Here is a 27,755-nt window from a genome sequence, read left to right as displayed (position 1 = left end):
ACATCTTTCACAGGACGATAAGCAATGAAGAAATAGCATTTGGTCAAACAGTCGAACAGCTAACATTTGTTAGCAGCAGTTTCATCTGACCATGATACAGTATCTAACATAACTAAACTAATATAATTTTACTTTTATAGGTTACATCTGAGAAACAGGATCTTTTGCCTTCAGATGTCTGTATTCGGACACGTAGTACCTGACTTTCAAAGATACTTAGGTACTTTGATGTGAGATATGGTTCTAGTAGAAAAATAAGTGACAGAAATCATTCCTACCAACAACCATAAAAAGATAAAGTCCTGTAGATAAGAAATGGCCAAATGTTTTTTTCATTGTTAAGGAAAAACATAGTCATCAATTTGCATAATTAGCATCATTATTAACTGCAAGTGATTGCATTTCCATATATCTTCTGAATAAAGTATGCAATTTCTTCCTCCGCCATGAAAGTGGAGAAGAATATGGTAAAATAAGTTAAAGGGCAGGATAGTTATCGTGTGTAGGTCAGGGGTGTCAGACTCATTTTCAGCGGGCGCCACGTCAGCCTCACAGTTGCCTTCAAAGGGGCCAATGTAATTTTAGGACTGTATAAATGCAACTATTCCTACATTTATACAGTCCTAAAATTACATTTGGCCCTTTGAAGGCAACCAGCAGGTCGATGTGGCCCTCGCTGAAAATGAGTTTGACGCCTCTGATGTACGTGATATATGAAGAGTGGGGGCTTTTTTTTAACAACCGTAACCAGAAAATTTAATGAATAACGAGGGAGACAAGATTGCACTGTGCTGACAGGCTTGCTGCAACAACATGGCTGATTCATTGCCTGTTCAGGAAAACCATATAAGCAATGAGGAGAACGATTATAAATGACAATTGCAATTGCAATTGACGGTTAAAGGAGTGAGGGGGTTAAGGAGTGTATATAAAGCAATCCATAATCCTGATTCACAAGCTGTATTTGGTTGATTTATTTTGGTAACTCTACATTCATTTCTTATTCTTTATAGAGACAATAGCGCGCTAGTAAATATGTGACTGAGTATTGGTAAAGGCCCATTGCAACTTTGTTATTGCTAAGTCTTGGCTGAGAAGTGAGATGTTCTCACTGAAATTAATACCAGGACATGCTGAGTTTGAGAATAATTGATAGTGATAGCTAAGAGTTCTGCTGTATTTTAGAGCCCAGCAAAGTCAGATTATATCAGAAACATTATTTGGTAAGCTTCAACCTAATTGTAAAATATTACAGTATGCCTGAAACTGAAACAGGGTTGTGGCCTTTTAAAAGCCAAATTCAATAACATTTGTACTATTTTTCATCAACAAGTCATTCTTTTGTAATTCACAATATTGGGCCTTGAAGGACACTGACAGGTCAACTTGTCCATCTTCCTGCCCCAAGGCAGAATCAATTATATTTAAACTAGTCTGGATAGATGGTTGCCTATCCTATTCTTAGAAATCTCTGCTGGTGAAGATTCCACAGCCTCCCTGGGCAATCTGTTGAATGTTTAACTTAACCTTTTTTGTGTTAATTTTTTTTTTTTTTTTACTGCAACTTAAAGCCATTAACTCTTTTCCTGTCTGTGGTGGAAGAGTTTATGCTTTTCCTCTTTGCAGCATTATTTTACATTTGTAAACCATTTTAATGTCTCTACTGTCTTCAGTAAATCACCCAGATTCTGTCAAGTCTTTCTTCATAGTATATGTTTGCTAGACCTGTGGTCATTCTTAATGCTTTCCTTTGGACTCTTTCCAGTCAATTAATATATTTTTAAAGTATGGCTTTCAAGAGTGGATGCAGTGGATGATGAGCCTTACCTTCCACCAGCAAACAGGAAATAATTGTTTTAAATGTAAACTCTGTTACTTGTATTTAAATATGTGTGGTTTTCAATAGCAACCATTGTTAGGATTTATTTGTATTTATTATTACCTATAGATCCTTCTCTGTGAAACGTTTGGCTGTCCAGTCTTTCCTCCAGGACGTATTTGTGTGGTTATTTACTGCCATCTCTGTTGACCTGCTTTGTCTTCCAGGATTTTGTTCTATCTTTTCTCACACATTTCCCTGGCATGCTAAGTCGATTTGCCTTCTGAACCTTATCTCCACAAGGTCCTTCCTTTTTGCTGTCTTTTCTCAGATTTAGAAACACACTCTTAGTTCCTGCATCACACTCATTAAGGAGAAAAGAGAACAGTAGCAAAACCTTGGACCATACTGTTTGTATCTTTCCACTGAACCACTGAGGACAGTTCCCCAGCTGTTATTACCCTGACTGTGCAGTACTTTCATCAGAATAGCAAACAATAGTGCACTCTCTTGACTGTGACCCACCTGGGATACACATATATGACATTACTGTCACTCTTCTATCTGTGAGACCTCTTTGTCGCGGGCAGAAATTAGGCTGGTGTGGTATTTGCTCTTGAGAAATGTGTGCAGTTTGTCACATACCACGTTGCCATCTTGTATTTGCAAACGTTTTCATTATTATTTCTGGTTCTGAGGAATGGAGTTTGACTGAGTCCTCTTTCGTTTTTAATCCATTGTGCTGTGGTAAACTTCATGAGGCATAACTTGGTCAAGTAAAACCGAAACTGATGTAAGTCTTGATACCTGCAACTCTTATAACTTTTTGTTATTCAAAAAACATAGGCAGACTAGCAGCAAAGAAATGAACTGCAAATCAAACTGTCATTACCACGTGCAAAAGTTGTTTGTGTGTTCTGTTTCATCTTTTCAGTTAATTCCATCTACAGGATACAGACAGGTATTTGTTATATGTTTCAGGGATCATCATGACTGTCATATGCAGACATAGGCATCCACCTGTTCTGCCCAGTATATGCTTGTGAAATACCTCCACAGTACCAGCATAGTGCAATTTCTGGGAGATGCAGCTTAGTTAAATGCCAGCGGACATTGCTTAATTCACACGTTATCATGTCTGGTTCATTAGAAAACCAGAAAAGCCAAAACACTTCAAAAAATCATACAGCTATATTCATTGAAATAGCTGATTAAAATTAACCCTTCTTTCTTAATAACTTCTATTTTGCAAATTCAGCCAAGAGCTTTGAATGATAACATAAATTTCTTGCAAATATAGGTTTCTTCGAAAGTTCCTTATGGAGCTGTTGAGGATGAGGTTGCAAAGCATGTAAAATCGGGTATGAATGGTAAAAATCTCAGAAAAATAAATGGGTAATGGTTTTAAATTGCCAAGAGAGAATAAATAGACTAAGCCATAAAATTGGAGAGAATATTGATGGAATTAGAAAATCCTGAAACAATTAGTTGTATAGACACAAGGAATTTAGTATTTGTTCATATGGGGCATGTTAGTTATGAAGTGTGGAAGATAAGGCAACTGAATTAGTACAGACAACAATAATAAAAATCAAATCAAACGTAAAAGAATTTCTAGTTTCTTTACTGCCACGATAAGTTAATTTTCTTGAATTTGGCCATGGTATAGAAACATCAACGGGCAGTTTCCTGTGAGACTGTTTCTATCATCTGAAAGGAGGAAATGAAAGTCCTATTTACACCTTATCAGCACAATTGTGATACTCTAGCCCGGGGAAATTTGAGGAAAGTACTAAAGAAAAAGAGTTAAATCACATCGCTTGTGTGAATTGTGATGTAATGCAGTCAGGACTGATGGCTCATTGCCTTAAAGTACTTAGCTTACTGCCTTTCTTTTGTGCTGCCATTAGACTCTTAGTTTCCAGTTGCTGTTCTTATATTACCAGTCACCTAAAGAATGAAAGAGTGGCAATAAAGCTACTGTAGGCTGCAGTGACATAAGATAAGAACTTGTACCGGGAAGGCTGTCATAGTTAGGGGAATATATTTCTATATTTTCATGGATTACAGTTGGTTCTTGAAAATAAACTAACAGATGTGTCTTGCTTAGGGTAGAAGCCATATCGTACCAAGTTTTACCTGTTTCATGATCTTTTGAGTTAAGACGTTACACTAAGACTGCACTTTTATGGGAGAAATCTAGATGAGGTATCAAAATAATAGAGGTAATTTGATGTTTCTGTCCTATGGCAGATGTTTGGTCTAGATTCATGTCTGATACCAAGGAACACAGCTTCTCCTTGAGGTCAAAAGATGAAAGATGGGAGACATAATAATAGTGACTGTTAAATCCCTATTGTTACTTTTTTTAAAAGAGAAACAGCTGCCATTCTCACTGGCTTAACTAAACTCGAACTTACATGAGCGTATCAAACTAATAATATATCCCTGGTGCTTTCAGTTTGACACAAAGTTACTCTCAGTGTATTATCTTAATGTTGCCTAGAGTTTCCTTGTGGATGAAGAGTTTCCGTTCACCCTCACAGTTTTGTTTGCATTTCTCTCATTCTTTGGATAAGCCTACTGCTTTACATATGTGAAAAGGTTATTGTGGGGACTTACAAGTTCATTTATCATAGAATCGTTTAGGTAGGAAAAGATCTTTAAGATCATCAAGACCAACATCAGTAATTAGTTGAAGGGGGAATGCCAGCAATGTGGTACAGGTTAAGATGTAAGGACAAGTTACAGTCCATAGATTTACCTGAACTAGGGTAAGAAAGAGCCTTGTGATCAGTCTTCTGTCACCCCAAAATAGGGAGACCGTCAGCCCTAGGGAACTGCTAGTTCATCAGGTAGTTATGGTAGTGGTTGTCCAGATATCACCCATGGTCTCTTGTATAAATCTCTGCCTCAAGAGGTTGTATTGTGGTCTTTATTACAGCTTAACAGCTCATACTTAAATTTCTAATGGAAGACAACAAGCTTGAGATATCTTTAATGGCAGATTCATGTGAAGAAGAAGAATTAAAGTATGGATTGGTAATTTTCTCATATAAAAGATCTGATATTGTATTTTGTGGAAACATGAGAGTTGGATGTGAGGAAAATAAACCTTTGGTTATTGACAACATCATCTTTCTAACGCAATGATTGCTATAAACAACTGCTCTTGTAATGGTTTGGATGGGACAGAAAGAGAGCAGAAGAGATAGGAAAGGAACTTCTTGAGAAGGAGGTAATACCAGTTTGTCTTAGCAAACTGCAGATAGGTTTCTGTGAGTAAGGAAGAGTTTCTCTTTATCACAAACCAGACACATCCTCCTCACACAGGAATCAAGGCACTTGCATGGAATATTGCAAGTTGGGCCATGCTTCCCACGTACAGATTAATTTTCCAGTGTACAGACATAAAAGCTGCTGAAAGTAACCGTTTTCAGTAATTAGTAAGAAATCTTTGAAATCTGGAAGTGGAACAATCATATAATGAAATGAAAATCTATTCAGACATGTTTGAGTTATGATCTGTTCAAAAGTGCCATGTGTTTTCTGTGTTCTGCTCTGGAAAGCGAGAACTTCAATGACAGAGGTTTGCAGTGAACACACACCCGCACATTTTGCTTCCTGATCTCACTCAGCCTTGCAGCTCCAGCCAAGGCAGATAAATTATTTCTGCATCCACCATTCTCCTAGCACTGTCATCAACATTCACAGAATATAATGCCATCGTTTTGATAGAGTTTTCATCTATAAACTGTTTATTGAGAATCTATTAACTGAGCCCATCATTATCTTCTTTCTATATTCCTGACCTCCGAATTCCTTTCTTTACTTCCTCTCTACTGTAAGTCTTGCTGTATCCTTTTCACAGAGTATCATTATCTTTTTGATTCTTAATACATACATAGTTCAGGTTCCAGATGAATCAATAATGTAGATGCAAACTGTCTGGGATCCATTCCAGACTGTTGAAGTTTTGGTTGGAAATACAGTTTGTAAAAAATACCACTTCTTAAATCTTACATATCTTCACAGATAAACATAACCTTGGCACTGCTTATAAATCAGGAGTAGATGATAAACTGTTAAGAGGAATAACTGTTAAGGGGGACACAATTAAAAGAGAACAATGTTTAAAAAGAAAAAAAAAGTAAGCACTGTAATTAGATGGTGTGAGTTTATAGAGCTGTTGTGGTTTAATGCCAGTGGGTAACTAGGGCCATGCAGCTGCTTGCTCACCCCCCACCACCCAAGTAGGATGGGGGAAAGAATCGAAACGGAGGAGTGAAACTCATGGCTTGAGATAAGAACATCTTAACAGGACAGCAAAAGAAAAGGAAAAAACCCCACATACAGAACAAATTATGCACAATGCAATTGCTCATAACCTGGTGATACCCAGCCCAATCCCAAGTAGTGATCATGAACACTAGTCTTGTATAGCTGATCCTGGAAGAATGAAGACCTGGACAGTGGTTCGTGCTGAACACAATTGTCCTGGAAAAGAGAACACCTCACTCTCGAACAGCATATCCCAGAAGAAAAGAGAGAGATGGAAAAGACAGTTCCAGCTATATAGAGAGCATGATGGTAATGGTAGGGAATATCTCATTAGCCAGCCTGGATGTCAGTCTAGGTGCTGTCCTGTCTGTGCTTCCTCGCAGCTGCTATGTGCACCTGCAGCTGGGAAGCTGAAAAATTCCATGGTCTCCTTGGCAACACATTCTTTTCATACCAACTTCAAAACACCACCTAGCTACTGGAAAGAAAAAAATAACTCTGTGCCAGGCAAAGGCGTGTGAAGTTTAGTGTGTTATCACATTATTCTCTTACTAAATACAAACCAAAGATGGTGCTAGATATTGAAAATAAAAGATTCTTGCTACTGTGAAGGAAATTAACTCAATCCCAGCAAAACCAGTACAAGAGTATTCGGTTTAATCATATTCTTAATATAGGCACAAAACACTAATGACAATCCTGTAAACACATTTTAAGAGGCAAATATATTCAGTCTGACATTCCAGAATAGATTCGTGACTACATCAATCGGTAAATATTGTCATTCTTCTACTAAACTTTAACAAGGTAATTTCTGCGGAATAAAATTTGAAAGTAAATAAGTTTAGCTGATAATTACTTCATTTCAACATTTCATCTAGAGAAGCATAGTACAGAACTTTCATAATAGAAATCTGAAACAAACTACTGTACCGTTGCTTGAATTCACATAATTTATTTCCTTTCTTCCTGAAACAACACAAATTTGTTAGTTTCTCCCTAGACTGATAGTAGCTTGCCACTTTGGAAATGGGTCTCTACTCTTTTTTTCTGCTTTTCTCCTCCCAGCTGTAGTTGAGGACATTCTTCGGCATAAGAACACTGTTTTGCTCTTTTAGATAAGATTGGCAATTCCAATTTTCAATGAATGCCTTTGTAAGAATTGAAAAATATGACTTTGTGGCATATGTAATCATTGACTGCCCAAAATTATTCTTGCCAGAATCACTGTTGACAAACTAGCACAGGGAAGATCAGATGAGAGAGATTTTACCACATGGCATTCACCCTTAACACCAAGTGGTCTTTGAGCTTGAGAAAAAAAATCCTCTGAATACACTGATATCCACAAAGAAATCAGTAACAAGCACAGCTAATTCTCTTTGGTCAGCAGTATTTTACAAAAAAAGGAAGTAGAATGCCTGTGCATATGCCAAAGCCCATCAGGTAGGTACAGGAGCTGCCTAGAACCTGGCTTCTAACATGGTTATCAGATGTGGGCTGAGACACCTTCACTGAGTATAGGCGTAGAGGTTTTGTTATCTGGCATATAGATTTGTGAATGTAAAGCAATATATAATACATTTCTAATCAAAGAGTTCATCTGAGGTCATGATAATGATAAGACTATTCTTACTTCTAATCTTGGCATCACTTATTTGAGGGAGTCACTTGGTGTTTGTAACCAAGAAGAAAATCAAAACTTTATACTTAATTTCATTGATATTAGTGAAATGTGAATTGTGAAAGGAATCCTCACCCTCAATTTATACTCTATATTTGTTTAACAAAAAATCACTTTTAGTCAATTGACTTTTTTGGAACTTCAGCCCTAAGTGTTTTTCTTTACTAAAAACAGTAAGCCTTTTTCAATGATACTAATTGCTATCTAAAAGTGGAAAGCATTTATCTCGTACTCCTTGTTCATACTGTTACAGGCTAGCAAGGCTAAAAGAGTAGATAATCAGAGCTTTAATTGCAGAACTACAGAATATACAGCAGGCTACATGAATTCACTCATCTTCAGATGTCACCCATTAAAAGCTATTTCACTCACAAAATTAAAACTCACTGCAATTTTTAAACTTGCAGTACAAAATTAAAACCTATTATCTCCCTTTTTATGGAAATACCATGAAAAAGGACATCTAAAAATTTAAAAGCCCCTGGAAGTTCTTAACCATCCCATTTATAAAACTTCATCAACATTTCACATGGGAGGTTCCTGCCTGAAATGATTAATTCCATGTCATAGGACTGTTCAAATTTCACTCAGGATCTTTCCTTCCAAAATCACAAAACCTGGGTGATCAAAAATGACTGAAATGAAATTTATATTGCTAATTATTAATGGGCTAATTGTTTCCCAAAATCATGGTGAACAAAATTAATCACAAAGGTTTGGGCCAATATTGCAAGCTTGTTTTTTTCTTTTACAAACACTGTAATTTTAAAGTATTTTGTTTCCATCTAATTTGATAATACATGCATGATCGTGAAATCCAAATATGCGGCATACAGTACTTGGAATAGTGTTCTGGGTATCATACATAACTATAAATACATAAAGATTTCAGAGTTCTTGCTCAGCATTGTACTAAAGCTAATTTCAGTTAAAGCACTGACTGAAAAATTCTTATTTAATAGACAGCTTAAACATACACAGATTGTTTTATCCCATAACAGAAGAACAGTATTTCCAATTACTATTCCATTAAGACTACAAAGGTGATTCAACACAACAGTTGTTATTGCTGTTAAAAGCCTTAACCATATTAATGTTGTCACACCAAGTCCTCTCAGCAACCAGAACTTCAGTATGCATTGACATTTAACACATCACAAAATAAATGGCTATAGTGTTTGCAGAACTCCTTTCAAACAATTCCCTCATTCTTTTTCCCCGAATTGCCTGTTTGTCTAGAAGCAACAGGGGAAATTAAATTAGATGTTAATATTCTACCCAAATATTCTGTAACTTCCATCAGTTCCTCCCTAGGAATTGTAAGCTTCTTTCAGCATTTGCTTTTTCTCCCAGAGAAGTCGTAAGTAAAGTAAAAACTTGCTATAACTGGAATTTTCTAAAACAGTCTCATTCTGAGTAAATATTCCTAAATCTGGATTTATTCCCATCTGCCAACCAAGAAATAGGAGAACTCCAGCACTTCAAGTTCATAGGAAAGCATTGTCTTTCACAAGGATCTCAAGGTTATATTAATTAAGACTGAAGACATGAACAGCAGTTTTGCCCTTCCAAGTGTTTGTCTTCTTCACGTTTACAGATAGACCCCCGTAAATTTAAGTCTGGAGCAGAGATTAGGGGACTTGATATAGAAGAGCAGGCCTTCTAAAATATTTTACCAAGAACTAGGTTATAGTGGTCTGCTTCTCAGAAATGAGGCCAGAACATGTGGATGCTTTTTATTATTCTCAAACTGATAAAATTAAGGAAAATCAGAGTTAAAATGAAGCTGAAAAGTAAACCCAAAAAAGCATGGAAATAAATAATCCATACACCTGAACTACTCATTGTGCTATCATGCAAACACCTCGTACTGAAAATAAGCAAAGCAGCATTTGTAGAAAACACGTTCTTTTTTCATTATTATTACTTATTGTCAGCAGAGAAGATAAGAGAAATGTTTTCAGACACACAAACCCTTCTTCAGATTATTGTGTTGAGGCTGCGTGCCAGAATACTTTCCTGCTCTTACCAAAAATATTGCTTGGATACTAAAAGAGACAAACCTATGGGTTTGTATAGTATTTCCATGAGGCCATCACAAATCCAGCAGTGCTTGTGTCGTGGCAGTGCCTCTACCCCACACTAGATCAAGCAAAGCCAACACTAAGTCTCCCCTGGCCTCCGGGCAAAAGCAGAAAAGGAAGGAGGGCTAACATTAAGATTCCTTCATGTGTTTCATAATACACATTGCAGGTACAGGCTCAGGTTCACTGAAGTACATGAGTGTACTTCACTGTAGATAGCCAGTTAAACCTTAAGTATTTTTTTTAATGGAAATTCCCATTCTTATCTAAATATTAATATGACTAATAAGAGTTAAAAAATCTTTACAGTAATTCATAATACTTTAAATGCAGTTTGTTGCTGAACATTAAAAATCTCAGATAAGGCCCTTCAAAACCATTTCACAGTCCTAGAATTACAAAATACTAAAAATTATTCTAGGCTTTCTAATCTTTATTTCTTCTAAACACCATAAAGTATGTTCATTTTGTATTTCCTTGCATTTCTACTGAAATTATTAAAGCTCTTATTTTAAGAAAAAAGCAAGTTACAAGCTAGCCAGAACATGTGGATTGATTAAGTTGAATATACAGTTGTTGGTCACAGCTAGGCCAATTCAAAGCACGTAAATATATATCCAAATCTACTCCAAACCTCTGTGCTAAGATCTTCCACCAGTCCTTCCGTCCCCACCTTTTGCTTGCACTTTTATTTTCTGCAAAGCACACATATCTCCCTACATATTTTTCTTTCTTCCAGATTTCTAGTATTTCTAGTGTTCCTCTCTCTTCTGGTTTTTCTAATAGGTATTTCTGATCCAAAGCTTTTAAAAAGAGCTCTTTAGGAATTTTTAGTAACTTTTGCCATTGTTTGTAACTGAAAACTGAGTAATCAACAAAGGTGCAGTCTCCTGCTCCATGGATTTCTTAGAGTTGTCCTCCACATGTGTGATATTTTCTATTGCTCTTAGGGCACATCTGCACCACAGATATTTTGGTTACAGCATTTTTTGGTAAGAGGCTACTGCATCCTATTGTTTCCAGTGATCTAATGGCTCTCTTTAAGAGCCATTTGTGAATCTGGGCTCATTGAGTACTTTGGAAGACTGACGCACTTCTCAGAATAATCACCTAACTATAGGCAAGATACAATTGCCGTCCTACTGAGAATAATGGCAGCTGACTTTTGAAAAAGAGCAGTCCTGCTGGGGATGTTGTGCAGGAGGATGTTACTCTTCAGTCTCTTCTGAGAGAGAAACTTTCTTATGCAGAATAGCAGGGGAAAAAGTGAGCCTTTTTTTCTAAAAAAAAATTTCCAAGTGCACACAACCTCCCTAAGAGAGCAAAAAGAGAAATTTTAAGTGTCTGATATTCCATTTTTTTAAGACTATTCAGGAGAAATATGTGATGCAGCTTGTTCAGATTCTGTCCTGGTTTTGTTAAAAACAAGACCAGTTGTCTTGTAGTGATTTTTCCATTCAGCTAAGTTCTTCTAAGTACTTTCTAAGTAACTGCACTTTTCTGAATTTAGCTATGTTTTCTTGGACACGGCGCTCCAAAACTGATAAGAGTGGCCAATGGAATGCAGGAGAGGCTCATGTTTAGATTTATTGCTACAACAACTAAGAATTCTGATAATATCCCATAATTGAGAGGGGTATATTTGCAAGGAGGTGCAGACAGAACAGGTGACACAAACTGACCAACTGAATATTCCATCCCATACACATCACACACCCTATAAAAGAGGGAGACCACGAGGGTCTCGCTCTCTTCGACCACGGCCGGCATCTGAAGAGCACCCTGCCTGTTCTCCCTGTGATCCAAGGCCTGAGACCCTGCATCCCTGAATCCAGTTCCGGTTTGCTGTGAAGTCCTGCCCAGGACTTCCAGGTGCCTGCCCTGCAGCTGCTGGAGCCACACCAACTAAAGCTGCTACCCCGGGATATTCAAGATTGGTTTTGTATATTTTGTATTATTTTCTCTATTTATTAGTAGCATTAGTAAAGCATTTTAAAATGTTTTCCAACTTGCAAGTCCAAGTCTCTCTTCCTTTTCCTTATCATCTTTGCTATGTGGGGAGGGTGAAGGGTTAACAGAGAGCATCTGCCATGGTTTATTGTCACCTTGCAATTAAATCATGACAATTTTTTGGAGAGCTCTTCCTAAAGTGTGTTTTGATTGCTCACAAATATTCAGAAAATCCATTTACTTTTCATGAGTAATACTCATAATTTGAGATGAGCTGAATTCATGTTTTAAATGCACAGCAGAGTTTATTCTTAGATGAAATCACGAACAGTGGCTATGTAACAGCAGCCCAAAAAATGAAGGAACTGGTCACGCTTTAATGCATGGTGTTGCAGACAAGTTCCTGTGATCCTTCTCCTTTTTCAAGCCACAGAACTAAAGTTAAATGTGGGTCATCTTTTGAAGTGAGATGCTGAAACCCAGTGAAATGAGGTAGTTACTCAGAGGCAGACAAAAGGAGCTTTGAATTATTCTAGTAGTCTGGGCAGCGCTATATACCCACACCACATCCTACGACAGAAGTGGTCCCTCAGTATAGTTAATCTCTAATCTTAAGGACTAGCAAGAGCACCCTGGTTTTGTAATAGAAATGTTGCTGCATCCCTCCAACAGTAGTTTATATTTTGTTTTCCTGTTTCTTCTATTCATATACCTTGGTATCTTGCTAAATCTACTAACATAAATGATATCATTTATGTTGGGGACACATCAGGAAATTACTGTTTCTAATTAAATTAGTCAAAGTCTACTTAGTAAATGAAGAACATTCTGAGTTTTACATTGGCTGCATATTTAGGACATTTAAATATTCTAATGGTACTTTCTCCTTTGAGTTAAGATTCCAAGGTCTAGATTTTAAAACAGTTTAAAAATTCAGGCTGCTTTAAAAGTTGCTCAAACAAAGGCAGTTAAAGACCTACAAGTTCTTGAAAGTGACAGAATTATTTGTGAGTGCTCTGAGATGAGGTCATTTACTCGAGTGGAATGTGGGGAAATGAAATTAGAGCACTCTTTGAAAAATTGCTGAACATTAGAGTACAAATTTCCCTCTGCAGAGCAAAATGCATTTCATAGAGGTTTTGGTTTTACTAACTTAGGTATCCGAGAGCAGAATTTAGCCTTGAAAAGATTTCACTGTATTATTTGCAAAGTAATGGACATCCTCCCATGATTTGGTTGGACTGGATGACCCCCAAAGGTCCCTTATGATCTCAAGCATTCTGTTATTCTGTGATTTCAGTAGGGGTGAGCACGCTAATTTTTGTTAATTGTTGTTGTGCTCTAATATTTTATGATATGTATTGCAAAACACTATTTAGTGATCTTAAGACATACAATTTATGTGGGTAAAAATTTAGGGATAACAATCTATCATTTTTGCTTGTGTGTGTCAAAAAGTTCTAAAATAACTTATTAAAAGCCTATCCTTAATCTCCAGATTAGTGCATTTAAAACACTTTAAATTAATTGTATAGATCCATGCTTTCTAAAGGTACTGAAAACATGATCCAACAAATTCATCAGGGTTAAACCTTAGCCATGCTTCTGATCTTTTTTTTTCCATTCCAAGTCAAGCTTATTGAATGCTCTACAAAATCTGACGTCATAATTTCAAAGTTTTATAAAGCTATTCATCATGAAAACCTTCCACATGTTCCCCCATAAAAGATTATAAAGTAATGTGCAATTCCAGGTGGTCTAGGAAGGATAAATCAATAAAATCATGTGAGAGAAAAGTCAACCAGTTTTCAGTGCTTTCTGTAATGGATATATTACAAATAATTTTGGAAAAAATGCTCTAAACCTTCTTCTAGCTTCCCTGAGGAAACACTAGTAACAATAAAAAGCAGATTTTATTTTAGAATGGAAGGTGCTCGTAACAGAAGCCATCCCTCTGCCAGACATTGAGTGATAGCATTGGGTAATTCTCCTATTCAGAAACAGGAAAACTCTTTCTACATTCTGTTCTCTAGTATTTCATTACTAAATGTTACAGTTCTGCCTTCGTGAGGGTGCAGTTAGGAGTGAAAACATCCTGAATTCATTCAGTTGCTTACTGCCAAACTGAACAAAAAAGCTCATTATAGCCCTTTGCCTCACTTCCCCAAAGCTTCATGTGTAGAGTTCCTAAGAAATTTCTCTTAGCTATATTTTACAATCCCTGTAAGGAAAGCATCAAGACAACTGACTATATAGAAATGAATAGCCACTTTTTTAACATTGAATACACTAACTGTGCCTTTTTTTTTTTTTTTCCAAATTCTAAAGAAAATCTATAGCAAAAGAATAACAAATTTAAGTCTTCTTTTGATGGTACTGATAAAGAGATGGTACTAATAAAAATAAATAACTGACAGTAATTGTGACCTCTCTAGAACCTCTTCCAGTTTATTAAATTAAGCTGCCAAAGGGCTGCTTTTGACTTTGGAGCTGTTAGATGCCCAAAGAGACACAGCACCTGAAATGGCGAATTTGACCTGCAGAAAGTATTGGATCAGTTTAAAGTGTAATAAATAAGAAACAACAACAAATAACAGGGCTGAAGGGCAGTCTGCATCTACAGTAGGCTTTCTGATAACCTGCTTCAGCCAAGTCATTAGACACAATGCAAAGACTCTAGAAATGTTCTCTCTTTTAAAAGCAAATCTCACAAGTTGCACTAAGGTCACACAAGTACAATCGCTATAGTGAATAAAAAAAGTGCTTACTTTGCCCCCAGCATGACTCAGAGACCCTGGCACAAACAGAACAACCTCACGGCCCTGCCTGCCCGTACCTGCACAATTTAACAGCTTCAGATCCCATCTCTGTGAGTCCTGTGGGCCCAGAGGCTGCCATGGCATCATCTCAAGTGCTGCTGATGGTAGTCGGGCAAAGAGCCAGCAGCTGGCGAGGAGCGAAGGGTGGGATGTGGGTCCCTGAGGGTGGCTGGTGCTGTGCTGGCACTGTAGTGCGTATGGGAACAAAACTGGTGGGAATGTTTGCGCTCAAGTCAGCAGATGAATGTGAGTGGGTTTGTACTGTCATTGACAGAATGAAACTGTGTTCCATTTCTGTGAAAAATCCTGAGGGTCTTCTGGTGGAAGTTTCTATGAAGTGTCAGCAGCAAAGATAACAGCTGGTTAATGTTTCTCAGCTTGCTCACTCCCTCAGAGTTTTAAAGTGCAAGTTACTTAGTTTCTTTTACATGCTTCTCACTATAGCTCCCCCACCCCTCTACATCCAAACAGAAGTTGTGTTTCACTCTAGTCCATTGTGTTCCACAGTGTTGCAGTCGGTGTGTTTGGTGCCATTCTCTCCATCCACCCATCCATCCATCCATCCATCCTTCCGTCCATCCATCCATCCATCCTTCCATCCATCCATGCATCCATTCATCCATCTATCCCTTCATCTCTCCAGTACTTTTATTGAGCTGCATGGCAGAACTTTCTCTCCTTTGTAGATCTAGGACTCCTCAGCACAGTTCCGATGCTGCTAGCCCTGGGCCACGGGGTGTGCCTTTGTTGTGGAAAGAAATAAATGGCTGTTCCTTCTGACTGGCCATGCTGCTGTGATGCAAGTGCTAACAAATGCGTGAGAATTAATGTATGTGCTCCAGAGCTGAACTAAGCAGATGTGTTTCCTTTACCCAGCTATCTACTCTTGCCTTTCTGCTCTGTGTGATAATATGCCACTAAAACCGCACCAGTTTAGGATGCTGTACCAGTGTCTTCCCTATCAAATTCTACCATTTGTGGTACGATATTCCCTCTGGAACAACAGATGAAGAAGGAAGGCAGGCTAATTGATTCAGCCCTCCCCTGCTGCCTCTGAGCGCAAGCACTTAGCTGTAATAATTGTGAAACAGAAGAATTTACGCTGAGTTATAAGCCGGTATCACAGAACTCAGTAAACGGTGTATACTTCATGAGCTGCCAGCTTTTCAGAGTATTGCCATATATTTTTACTATTTTAATGCACTTTTCCAACTAATATCTGTAACTAATGTAGTTTCCCATGCTAAGGTAGCATAAGTTTCATAGCTCATAACTATGGAGGAGGGAGAGGTGGGTTATTTTTCTCAATAAGACCATGCCTGTAAACTGTTAAAGAACAGCTGTATTTCAGGGCACTGAGGAATCATGGCTTAATATTCATGTGTCCTTCTCCCAGTTTAGAACCAGTAATACCTTATACCAAAAGCTCTTCCCATTGGTGTAACTGCACCCACTGCAAAAATAATGAGTGTTAATTTTTGCACAAAACAACAGCGTGGGTGTAAAGCACTAGTCTCTGTATGATGTGCACTGAAAGAATGGCATTTCTTGAGAAAGTTTGTCAACTAAAGAAGTAATATCCCAGCATCTTGAAAGTGTCCAGTGTGGTTGCTTTAAAGAGATTGTTTAAGTTAAGCATTAAGATTTCCTTTGCTAGCATAGACCTCTGAAAAACGAATATTGCTTTTCCGATTTGGAGCGTAAAGCAGAGGGATAAAATGCAGCAGGCACATTTTTGTGGACTTTTTTTTAGCAAAGCATGTTTTCAATTTGGAAAAAAAAAAAAGGGAGGAAAGAACACATCTTCATTGTCCAATTAAAAAAAAAGTTTAGTTAGAAGGAAATGTAATTCTTCTTCATTGATTTCCACACAGAATTTTACAATATTTCTGAGAAGCAGATTTTTCTCTTTAATACCATGCTCCCACCTCCTTTCTTCTTTGTTGTGTTAGCAGAGAGCTTTCTCCCTTTCTGTCTTGAATACAATTTTTTGTTGCAGATTTTCTTTCAAATATTTCATGAATGTTTATGCAAACAAGTAAAAATTTGAGTAAAGCTTCTAAATTAACTGTAAATGCCCAAAGTTCTTATCAAACTTCTGTCCTTCTGGTGGTGATTGATGGGAGTTATGAGAATCATTTTCTTTCTCAGCTACCTGCAACAATAATCAACTTCCACATATATTGGCATGTAACAGATTCTCATACTCTATTCACATTGTTCAGGTGATAATACCAAAAACACCTATTTGTTCATTCTGGGGCATATGCTGTATTTTAATTTAGGATCATGCATGTTTTAGGATGAATGAACTTTCAACGTCTCCTTTGTCTGCATTTTTATGTTGATGGTTACTGATGGGGGCTGAATGTTATCACCCTTATCCTTTTCAGAAACTGTTTGTGGGCTTCTAGAAGAGATTAAATGTGGTCTCGTTCTTGTAATACTGTATTCTACTTAATGAAAGACGTTTTTGAGGTGACAGTAGACTATTTGGATGGGATTCAGTTGCCTAAATGACACTAGGTGCCTACACTTAGATACCTAACTACTGCTTTGCCTCTTGCTGTCACTTTCGAAGAGTGCAAATCTGCAGAACTTGTCATGTCTGCCACTCGAATGTGAATGTCTCAGATTTTCTAGAGCATCTCAAATGACACAAAGCATTTATGCTTAAGCAACTGAATCCTATGTTTTAAGTGTGTGAGAAAAAAAAATATATGTATTCTTTTAGTAATTTGCTGCTTATAAAGCCTTAATAATTTCAGCCCTCTAGATCTCTTCTTACTATTCACAGGCTGTATTTCTCCAAAATTTGCTGCTCCTTGTTTTTATTTCTGAATATGTACAATAAGTGAAACAAGTTTGGTTTTGTCTTCATTATTTTCTATAACAAACTTATTGTAAGACTACAAGGAAATGAGTTATTTGCAGTTTAACACCATTTAAATGTAGGAAAATGTCAATGGTGAAGCTCAAGCTGTTTGGCTTTTGTGAAGGTCTGCACATATGGCATGTGACTCATAGCGGGCCTACTTTATGGTTGGTATAATTCGTATTTTGAAACAGAGAAGCAAAGTTTTATTTGAGAAGTCTTCATCTGTTCATTATTTAGCCTTCATGTTTTAAGATGCTGTTTCGTACCAAACATCTTGGACTTAATGGGACAAATTTCCATTTTAAAATTTAATTTCTCTGTATTGCATTCTGGACTCTCTATCCATGATCACTTCTGAAAATATTTTAAAATTAAAGCTGTGGAATTTGGAAACACTTTTACAGGAATGCCAAATGCTTTACTGGAGTGGCCAGAGGGAAAACTTTTATGCCTTATCTTTAGCCATCAGTTATAAAACTGCTGCATCCACAACACTAATTAAATGAATTATTTTTCCACAAACTGCAGCAAGTCTAATAACAAATTTAAAGGGCAAGTGTATAGAGGAGAAACAGTAGTACTCTTGAAAAATACAAGATAAAAATCCAAAGCTCTCTTATGCTACATTAAGTTCAGCAAATATGTATGTGTGTTTTGAGGCTAAATTTTCCTCACTACATTTTTATTAGTTAAAAAAAATACCAACTGTTGCATAAATTTTAAGAGGGGTATTTTTTTCTCATTATATATAAATATTAAGATGGTTTACATCTCTTAAAAGAGCATATATTAAATACCTGTAAGATGATGAAAACAAACTTACCATTGCCTAAATTTTTGGAAGGATGCTTGCTTGATTATACTTGCAAAAATACAAAAATTATTCTGGTTGTCGATTTAAATTTATTGCAAGGTGGGAGAATCTTGACTCTGTGCTTTTAAGCCAGATGTGTAGAGCTCTCATTTCATATCAGTCTTTGATGCTGGCATTCATTGAACACTAACATGAGCTAGCTGAAATGATGCCTCTAGATCTCTGTACATATGCTGAAAGCTGAAACAGTGGATCAAATGATAGAGAGTCCTTATTTATCGTCACTACACTGGACATGTCACAAGTACTTATTTTAAAAGGGGTGGATGAGATAATCTCTATTTCCAGAAATAAAGCTGTACATTTAGGCAATAGAGTTTATTCTATTGAAAGCATAAAATGTGTAAAGCTTCTGGTGAGAGCAAAGCAGAAAGGCGCCGTGTCTATACTCCTGGCTTTTGCCTGCATCATTATATTGGCAGATGATGGGAGACGTGATAGAAGCTCTGACTGCCCTGACACAGAAGCCAGTAATGTAGCTGCAAATTCTGGTTCCCCTTCTCCCCTTGCTTGACATGACTTTTGTCAGGTGGCTTTAAGATACTGGTATAAAACACAGATTTGCTGGTATAGCTTCACCTCTACCAGTCTCTCTTTGATTTGTGTACAAAACTGTAAAATGCGTGTATAGTAGAGTCATCTGGAATGCATTATGAATATCCAATAGGTGCATTTTGCCTTTAAAATCTCAAATTTTTCCATTCACCCTAGAAGTGCTGGAATTCTCCATTTGCAAAGTGTGTGGAGAACAAGCTCTTTCTGGTTAAAGCTGTGTATTATATGACCTGGTTAAAAAAAAAAACCAAAACCACACAAATATAAACTTTTATCTACTTTTTATAATATCTGTTCCAGTGAAACCACGGTTAACTTTTCACAGGTTTGGTTACTCTTTCTTTAAACAGCCAACTTCTTTTATCAGCCAAAGAACAAGTCATTTGATTAATGATAATTTTTATCTCTTTGAAAGGATCCTTTCCGACCATTGGGGTGAAGTCTCTTTCGAGATTCCTGAGGGCGGGATTTTTAAATAGCATCCTGGCCTCACATCCAGTGTCAGGGGGTGGATCTTTACCCCCCAGCATTTCCTCTGGTAGGTATTCCACCCTATTCCCCAGCATCGATTTTTCCCTTCACCCTTTGCCCCATCTCTCCACACATCTTAGGGAAAAGAAAATTGGTGTTGGTCAGACAGGGAGATTAGATGCCCCTTCCAATAAAAAGCTGAACTGAAAGGAAATGGAAAAGATAAATTACTTTTCCTGAGTTAATGCATAGGAGAAACTGTGAGGGAAACTGATCTGTAGTTAAGTGGTCAGCCAATATATAGAAAGAGAAGGCTTGGTATCCTCTGATCATGCACCTCATGAAGCATGCCCATGTGCATCAGGGTGTCACAACTTTAAAAATGTCTACATAAAATCCCAGATTTTATGTGACTCTACGACTCTTCCCTAAAAATTCCCTTGCTAAAACATGGAAGCAAAACAAATTTGGAAAGGCAAAATTTAATTATGTACTGATATAGTGTTCGAATCCTTTATATGCTTCTGCAGTTGCAACTTGTGTCATGTGAAAACTGCCTTAACTTTTTTTAATAACTCTTATCACAATTTGAACTAGTATGATTGTCTTAAAATGAGTGAGAAAACCCCATTGCCTGTGCTGCCAGCGCAGTATTCCGCACTGCCTCTGGCGAGGTCCCCAGCAGAGCCACAGCTGCGTGATGGCACGAGGGACCCCAGAGGTTGGCGCGAGGTTGAGCGTAGGCTGAGAATGAGACCCCCATGCTGGGTGGATGGGCTGCTGTCAGATAACTGGGCTGAAACGGGGAAGCAGGACAGGTTAGAGGCATCTTTTCACAGAAAGGCTGTATGTGTTGTCCATTCTCTTCTGGAGCCATTAAATACCATCTTCCATCAACACTAATAAATTAAGAATAAGTACATGTATCTTAATTGTAGTTAAAACTGAATCAAAGTTCAGTTCTGTTCCTTTCCACACTACATATTTCTGTGTAAAATTAATCCGTACATGGGCTAATGTCACACTTGTATCCTTTCAGGCCATCTCACCTGTAATGTTACTTCCAGCTTTTCTTAAAGAAGAAAAATGTCTTATGGTAAAAGTAGGGACAAAACGGAAAAATTACATAATGTTATTGATTTGCTATACAAAAGAAACTGTTCTGCTTCTCTATGCTCCATTTTATCTATTGCAATAATGGTAGGGTTCATTAATACAAGATGATTTTTTTTTTAAGTGCTTTTATTTCTTTGTTTACTTTCTTTCTTTCAACAGAAGCTTCTCAGCAACTTTGATGTCTTTTCTTATGATTGTCTGGGTGTTTATTGTCAACAGTTTGTAAAATACTTTCCTTTTTTTTTTCTCTTCTCCTTGGGATGGTATCTGTAACCAAACAACTGTGGAAGTAGAAATACTCCAGACCCCATAAAATTCTCTGTTTTCAACATAGTGCTATGTATAGCATTGATTCTATTAGATTACTTAATGGCTTAACTGCACTCATGAACTGGCTTCTGACCTACATGCCTACTTAAAAGTTTATTTTATAAGGTACTCGGGACTGTTGTTTTCCAAGTGGTTGTAAAGCTTTTAATCACCTTTTTTTACTTAAATCATAACTCTTAAATGTGATTTGTTTAATAAAACTGGTTCATAATTTCTTGTTACTAAATGGTTTTTGCTAAGGATTATGATTCAATCTGATGAAATATTCAAAACAGAGAAAAAATGGAAATGCAGCTACATGATGTGCAACATATACCTTAGTAAGGTAATGGAAATAAATGTTATTGTTTGATCATGTCAACAACAACAACAAAAAATGAGCCAAGCAGCAACCCCACATAAAGGGAGAGAATGCACATCTTCTGGAAAGTGAGGATTGTCAGGTAGTTTAAAGTCAGTGAAGAACTGTAATAAATGCAACTGACGAGATGTGTCAAGTGACAAGTCAGAAATTGCTGTTAACAAATGTACGCCAACACTCTTATCTGTAGTGCTGCTATTTAACTCTTCCTTTTTTACTTTGTCATATTTGTATTTACATGAAGCAAAATCTTAATTCTGAATTGCCTCTTTCTTACAGAGATGACCAGAGGGTGCCATTCCATTTAATGATAAAACCTAAAGCCAGCTTTACTGTACACATGAAACACAAAAACCCCATACATGTACTACATTTTTTGCCAAAAAAAAAAAAAATCTGTTGAAGAGAGTACTGATCTGGGATGTGAGAGACTCAGAACTGAATCTTTTACTGTGCATGATTCAGTGGAAAATATAGGTTTATCCTTGAATCCTTAATCACTTTAGCACAGGGAAGGGACGCACCCGTTTTTCCTTTGTGTCAAAAAACACTGCACTAAACACCTGACCTTTTTTTCTGAGTATTGCTTTACCAAGGAACCAAGACACCCAGGGCAACAGTGCTCCAAGAAGGTATAATATTTAAGCAGTGATATCTGTGTTATCGTGGCAGCCTCTGGCTGCTAGGATGGCAGCAGATGGGCGAAACCAACTGATGCTGCCCTCGAGACTTTCCCTCTGTCGTGAGCAGTGCGAGGGTGGCTGTTCGTGTGGGGGTACCGGGGAAAGCACAATCCAGTGCTGCCTTCGACAGCACAGCGACCCCACCTCCCTTATCTGAGATGCTGGGCTCATACGGGTCAGTAGCTTTCATTAGCCTAACAGAAGTACTTAATATTTAATAACTTTGCTGAGTTGTAACCTAATTGCTTCACATATAGCTTATGTGTAAGATTTCAGTGAATTTAACTGTGTGGAAGGCTTAAAATGCCCTCATTATTCTGCGATTGGGGTCATTAGGAAGAAAGATAATGAGATGTTTTTTATTTACGAAAACCTTTAACTCCAAGCTAAGTGGCAGATTTACTTCAAAACAGTCAGAAAATTTATCCCTTACTAAACACAAAATGCATTTGCATCTTTTTTCTACAAAATTCCCCACAGATGTTTTAAGTGAAACACAGAACTAAACTGGAAAACCCACCATAAATAAGTATCTGGAAAACAGCTTGGCAGGGCAATGTAGCTGTTGGTTTCCTTTTTTCCCTTTCTACCTCTCACTCAATAGTTGGGCGAGAGTATTACGGTTGCACTGACAGCTGATGTTCAGTTTTGTGTAATTTGATGTCTGCTCTTCCACTGTGCTGAGGTTCACTTATGTAAAAGGTATCCTCATCTAGCTAACCTAAAAATTAATTTATGCTGCTAGCATGGGGCGTTACATCTTTCTGCATAAATAGATTGCCTCAAATGTGGGTGGTTTTTTAAGCCTAGACATAACTATGCTAATGCGATAGTGCTTGTATGATAGTTACATCAGAAGTCTGTCACTGCCATACAGCCATTTCACTAGAAGCAAAGCTTTCAGCAAGCCTTCAAAGACCTATCCTAGACTTCTGCAAAAACAAGCCCATTTTCAGACAAAAGCCTCCATTTTATTTAGCTATCATTTATGTTACAAATGACTTAGTTTCTAGGTATCCCGCCTGTTAGCAGGACAAATTCACAACTTGGTTGATGTAGATCTATAATGACAGGTGGATTCACGTAAGCAATAAGTACTTTTTCTCAAGTGATATTCTTGTATATCTTACATAGAATTCTTGAACCACTTAACAGTTCACACTCCTTATCATACTACACTGGCATGAGCTGTGGAAGCTTACTCCTTCCTTTGTATTTACACGTACACATATACATACGCGTATACATGCATGTTGTCAAAAAAAACCCCAAATATCTAAATTGCCAGGGCTGCATCTATTTCTTCGAATTCCAGCTCTTCCAAACTAAGTACAGTGTTTGTTTCTCCATTTTGGGGTAATTCTTAGTTTACTATTCTTGCTGTCTTTCAGTCATCTGTGAAGGGTTTGTTACGTAAATGCATACTCGTATTGCCTGCAGAAGTGAAGATCTGTGGTATGCTTCTGTCTTTGAAGAGTGTCAGACAGATTGCTAAGCTTGCTGAGTTGGAAAGGAAGGGAGGGGAAGAAAATACGTTTCCTACTGTTTCTTTCAAGCTAAACTCCTATCCTGAGTTTTTCTGTTGACAAGAACAACTAGAGATGTGTGTCAGGTTATGAGAAACTATGGAAAAGCTCCTGTTAAGCAAACCTCCCAGATCCCCTTCATCCTGTTCAGCATTCAAACTACATTAGCAGGAGAGGGGGGAAAAACATCAAAATGATTCTTTCCGTACACACCCATCTATGAACATCAGTGTTGTGATTTGATTGTGAGTCCTCTGATCTCCACATGTAGTCAGCAGCTGGATCATTGCCCCCTATTTCATTGACATAGCACCTCTCTGAAGCTTCTGTGAAAGTATCTTGATGTGACATTTTTAATTAAATATAAGCATCAGTTATTTCCTACCACTTATTTTGCAAGGGTTAATTATCCATCTCTTTTACATTTTAGGGAAATGGAAGCAAAGAAAATGGGCTTGATAAAACAATCCACCCCGTGAACCTCAAAAAATAGATTATATGCAAGAAAACAGGATGCACTTATTTCCAGAAACTTAGAAGTGATACAGGACAGTACTCACTGCTGTCTTGGACTAGATAATGTCAGAACTCCTCCTCCACATAAAGTACATTATACCGAGGATCCCCCCTTTTCAGTGTTTTACTGCCCGGTTGTCTATGACTGTTTATCTAATATACGTTGTAATGTTCACATTTATTACAGAGAGCTCCTCAAAAAACTCAGACCTATCTGTAGAATACTAAACCAGATGATTATCGGTTTTCATTTCCCCAAAATTAATATTTTATTACAATTTCCAAGTGCACCTGAGTGAGCCCATTATTCTTGATACTGTATAAACTGACAATTGAAAGCAAATTGTATTGACAGGCCCTTATTGAACAAAATTACTCAACAAGAACCATCTAGGAGCAATTCTTCATCATGAAACTCAGCTATATTTATGGTACTCCAGTAATGAGAAAAGTAACTTCTGGGTTTTTTTCAGTTAATGCATTTTTCCCTATTCTGGGTTCCAGCACCTAAACTGCTGTATTTTTTGTTCAATGAAAATTGCTAATCCTTTCTCAGTGACTAACAAATGGATTCTTTTATTGCATATGTATTTTCTAGGATATCTGAGCCAAATGGCTCTTCCAGTTTATTCTTTCCAGCCTCGGTGCTATTTCACTGGTATGTCTAGCCTGTAAACCCTGCAACTAATATATAAGGGCATGTATTGTCTGAGGACAGACATTCAAATGTATACGGACTTTAATGTTAGGCAGGTAGGAAGTACTACAGAGCCAAAATATGGTTGAGCAGTAAGTAACATGAATAGTGAGAGAAACTCTTCTTTTTATGCTGGTCCATTAAGGTGTAGCTTGAACTGTAGAACTGGCATTAAGCTCTGAGTGTAGGATGTGATAAAAGGAGGTCTTCATTCTCTAACCTTGCTAAATAGCTCATTTCATGCTCAGATAGTCATCATAAACAATTCCAAACATTTTAGCCCTAGAAGTTCAGGAAAGTTTATTTGCATATGTGCTCATTTTTACATAATATACACTACTATTGCATATTTTTTAAAAAATCTGACTACAGAAGATGTGGTGATTTATTGTAACAAGCATGTGAATTGAAGCAAGTTGTTGTTCATTAGTAACAGGAGCAGAAAGATAGGAAAAGGAGAGCTGGAGGAGCCTGATGGATACACACAGAAATGTATTTGTAAATAAGCTACGCACAGTTATTCTTTGTCTCAAACTCAAAGGGAAAAAAAGAAATCTGAACTCCCTTTTGGCCTAGCAATAAAGCATTGGATGTGAAAACAGATTCAGAATTGTTTGACTTTTTGTGAGGTGGCAGATGGAAGGAATAGTTAACTTGAATAATGTTTAGGTTTCTTTGGTCTATTTTAGGTGGGAAGCCAGTGTACCTTTAGCAAATTCAACTTGCTGAAGTACCATTCCCAGGCCCAAATACCATGTATCAGAAATAATCTGCCTAACTCTGGGTTTTACACACTGGTATTAAACAAGCCTGTTCAGGTGCCTTATACGGTTGGTGAAGACTAGATAATTCTGGACTGACTCATATGACCTGTTTGTGACACAGAGTTATGAACATTTGACTCCTTCCCTTGAAACGCCTATTTTCTTTCTTAGAAAAAATCCAGATATTGCTACAGGAGTTAAGTTATGGGAGATGAATGCTTTTTGGTTTTCTTCTTCATATGAGAATGAGTTTCTCTATTTTTCTTATTTCTTCAATATGTATATGCTTGTCTAAAAACCCGTGCATTTAAAATTTGCTGCTTGACCAATCTTCATTGTAATTCTTGTTTTTTGTTCATTATCAAAATCAGAGCTGAAGGGAGAAGCTTGACTGTGTGTGCCTTCATGTCCTGAAGGTACAAAACCTCGAAGAGAAATAAAAAAATACCGTAAGATTACAAAGATGTCACAATGTTAGATCCAGTGCATCATTTATATGTTGGAGCCCTGACTCTTGATGTTTTGTTTTCTAAATTTTTTATTTAGAAACTCACATATGTTACAACTGAAGCTTCCTTTGTGGATTTCAGAAACTTCAGGAGTATTGATATGTGGCCTCCATTCCTTCTTGAAATGAGAAATTAGGCTTTTTTCATGTGTAGAAAGCAGCAAGATACTCATAAACAGTGAAAGAGGAGGTAGAGCATCAGTTTTGTATATCTCAGAAGTATAAAGTTTATGTAGACCTAAGGGACATAGGCACAAAACACATGTGCTCAAATCGTAAATGAATAAAAAAACAAACAAACAAACAAAACATAAAGGATATTCTAAAGTGCAAGGCGTGTCAGAATGTTATAAAGAACACAGTCAGGAATAGTAATGAATAATCAAAAAACGCTCTGACATTTCAGAACAGGATTAAAATAATACCTTAGCCGTGTCATTATACTTATGATAGCACAAAACCATGTTTTACTGTAACCTTATATATGCAATTTTTTATTTTGCTCATTTTCTAATTTCTGTTGTAGCTTATAGCTTCTAAATATACCACACCTATGATAATGGGAAAATTCACAATAGAGATTAAATAAGCTTTGTTTCTTATGTTCCATAAGTACCTGTTATGTATGATGAAGTGCAGAAGCCCCTGATACACAGACTTAATTCTGCTTAAATTCCTTTACATGCTGTGGGGTCAATAGGGCAAATGATCCTTGGTGCAGTCAGACTCTGTGGACTAATTTTGAACCAAGGAACATCCCTTGCTCTTCACACAAGAGGATGTAGAGTGGTATGAGCACTGGAATTGTTACGAGAAACTTAAGAGTGAAATGTCATTAGATTAAGTGAAATACGCTGAAATCCAGTAATTAAAAAAAAAAGTGAGGTGAATTATTTTAGTTAATCTAACTGGGCAAAAGTATCTCTCTTAAACTGAACAGAATCTGTTATTTATTAAAGATTTGGAGTTTTATTTGTTCTTTGATTCACTGCTAAAGTGAAAATGCTAGAATTTTTAGGGCTCTAAGTCAAATTTCAAGCAATATAAATCTCGTGCCAGAATCAGTTCTATGAAAACTCATTTCCCCCACACCCCCAAACATAATTAAATTAAAACTGAGCAGCCAATTTTTTTTTTTGTGGCTGGTCATTAACAAATTGCTTATTCTTGCAAAGAAACTAATCTACATTCTCTCTCCTAGTTGTACACTAAGACTACCTTTACCGCTGGGATTTCTTGGTTTAAAATGGGATCTGGTCAAAAATGCAATCCTTGAGCTGTGTTCGTTGTTCTGACTTGTGATTTTATCATCTCTTAAAACCTCTTTCACATCAGTATAAGGTGGCCCTTACAAGGCATGGAGATAATAGAATGCTTCCAGGGTACATGACCAAGATTCTGATGCAAACAGCTGTTGTAATGAACTGTGGAAGTTCTTGGACAACCGCTATAATTCAAATTATTTTTTAAGGTACATCAGTTTATCCTAAGGGCCCAGGCAGGCACACTGCCCTCTCAAGATCAGGGAACCATGAAGATAATTCAAAGCCTCTTTGTGCACAGTTTCTGCAGATATGGTGGTTCCCACAGATATTTCTTGCAGGCTAAAGACTTGGGTTTTGTGATGCCTCAGCTTCTCTTTTCACCATACATACCATGGATTTATCTGTTTATAGATTAGTATTTGAAAAATAGTATAAGGCTCTCAAATTAGATGCATTAGATGTATTTGCAATAGTTCATATAGCAGCTTTCAGAGCTAATCTACGAGTGTACCTGCTCTTGTTCCCCTCCATGTGTACATCTGAATTCTATTGAGCCATCTCACCCTAATGGTGA

At 37.1% G+C, this 27,755-nt stretch overlaps 1 protein-coding gene across 1 annotated transcript in view; it reads left to right on the top strand.

The window, feature by feature from the left end:
* The window catches only part of EPHA6 (EPH receptor A6), a 481,365-nt gene that overhangs the window by 380,574 nt on the left and 73,036 nt on the right, over window positions 1–27,755 (top strand). The window contains 1 exon segment of the mRNA XM_065645252.1: window positions 19,360–19,482. Within this exon segment, the coding sequence (XP_065501324.1) occupies window positions 19,360–19,482 (123 nt within the window).

This window comes from Caloenas nicobarica, chromosome 1, assembly GCF_036013445.1.
Source record: "Caloenas nicobarica isolate bCalNic1 chromosome 1, bCalNic1.hap1, whole genome shotgun sequence".
Classification (NCBI taxonomy): domain Eukaryota; kingdom Metazoa; phylum Chordata; class Aves; order Columbiformes; family Columbidae; genus Caloenas; species Caloenas nicobarica.
The sequence above is the reverse complement of the archived record's forward strand: the minus strand, read 5'-3'. Positions and strand labels throughout refer to the sequence as shown.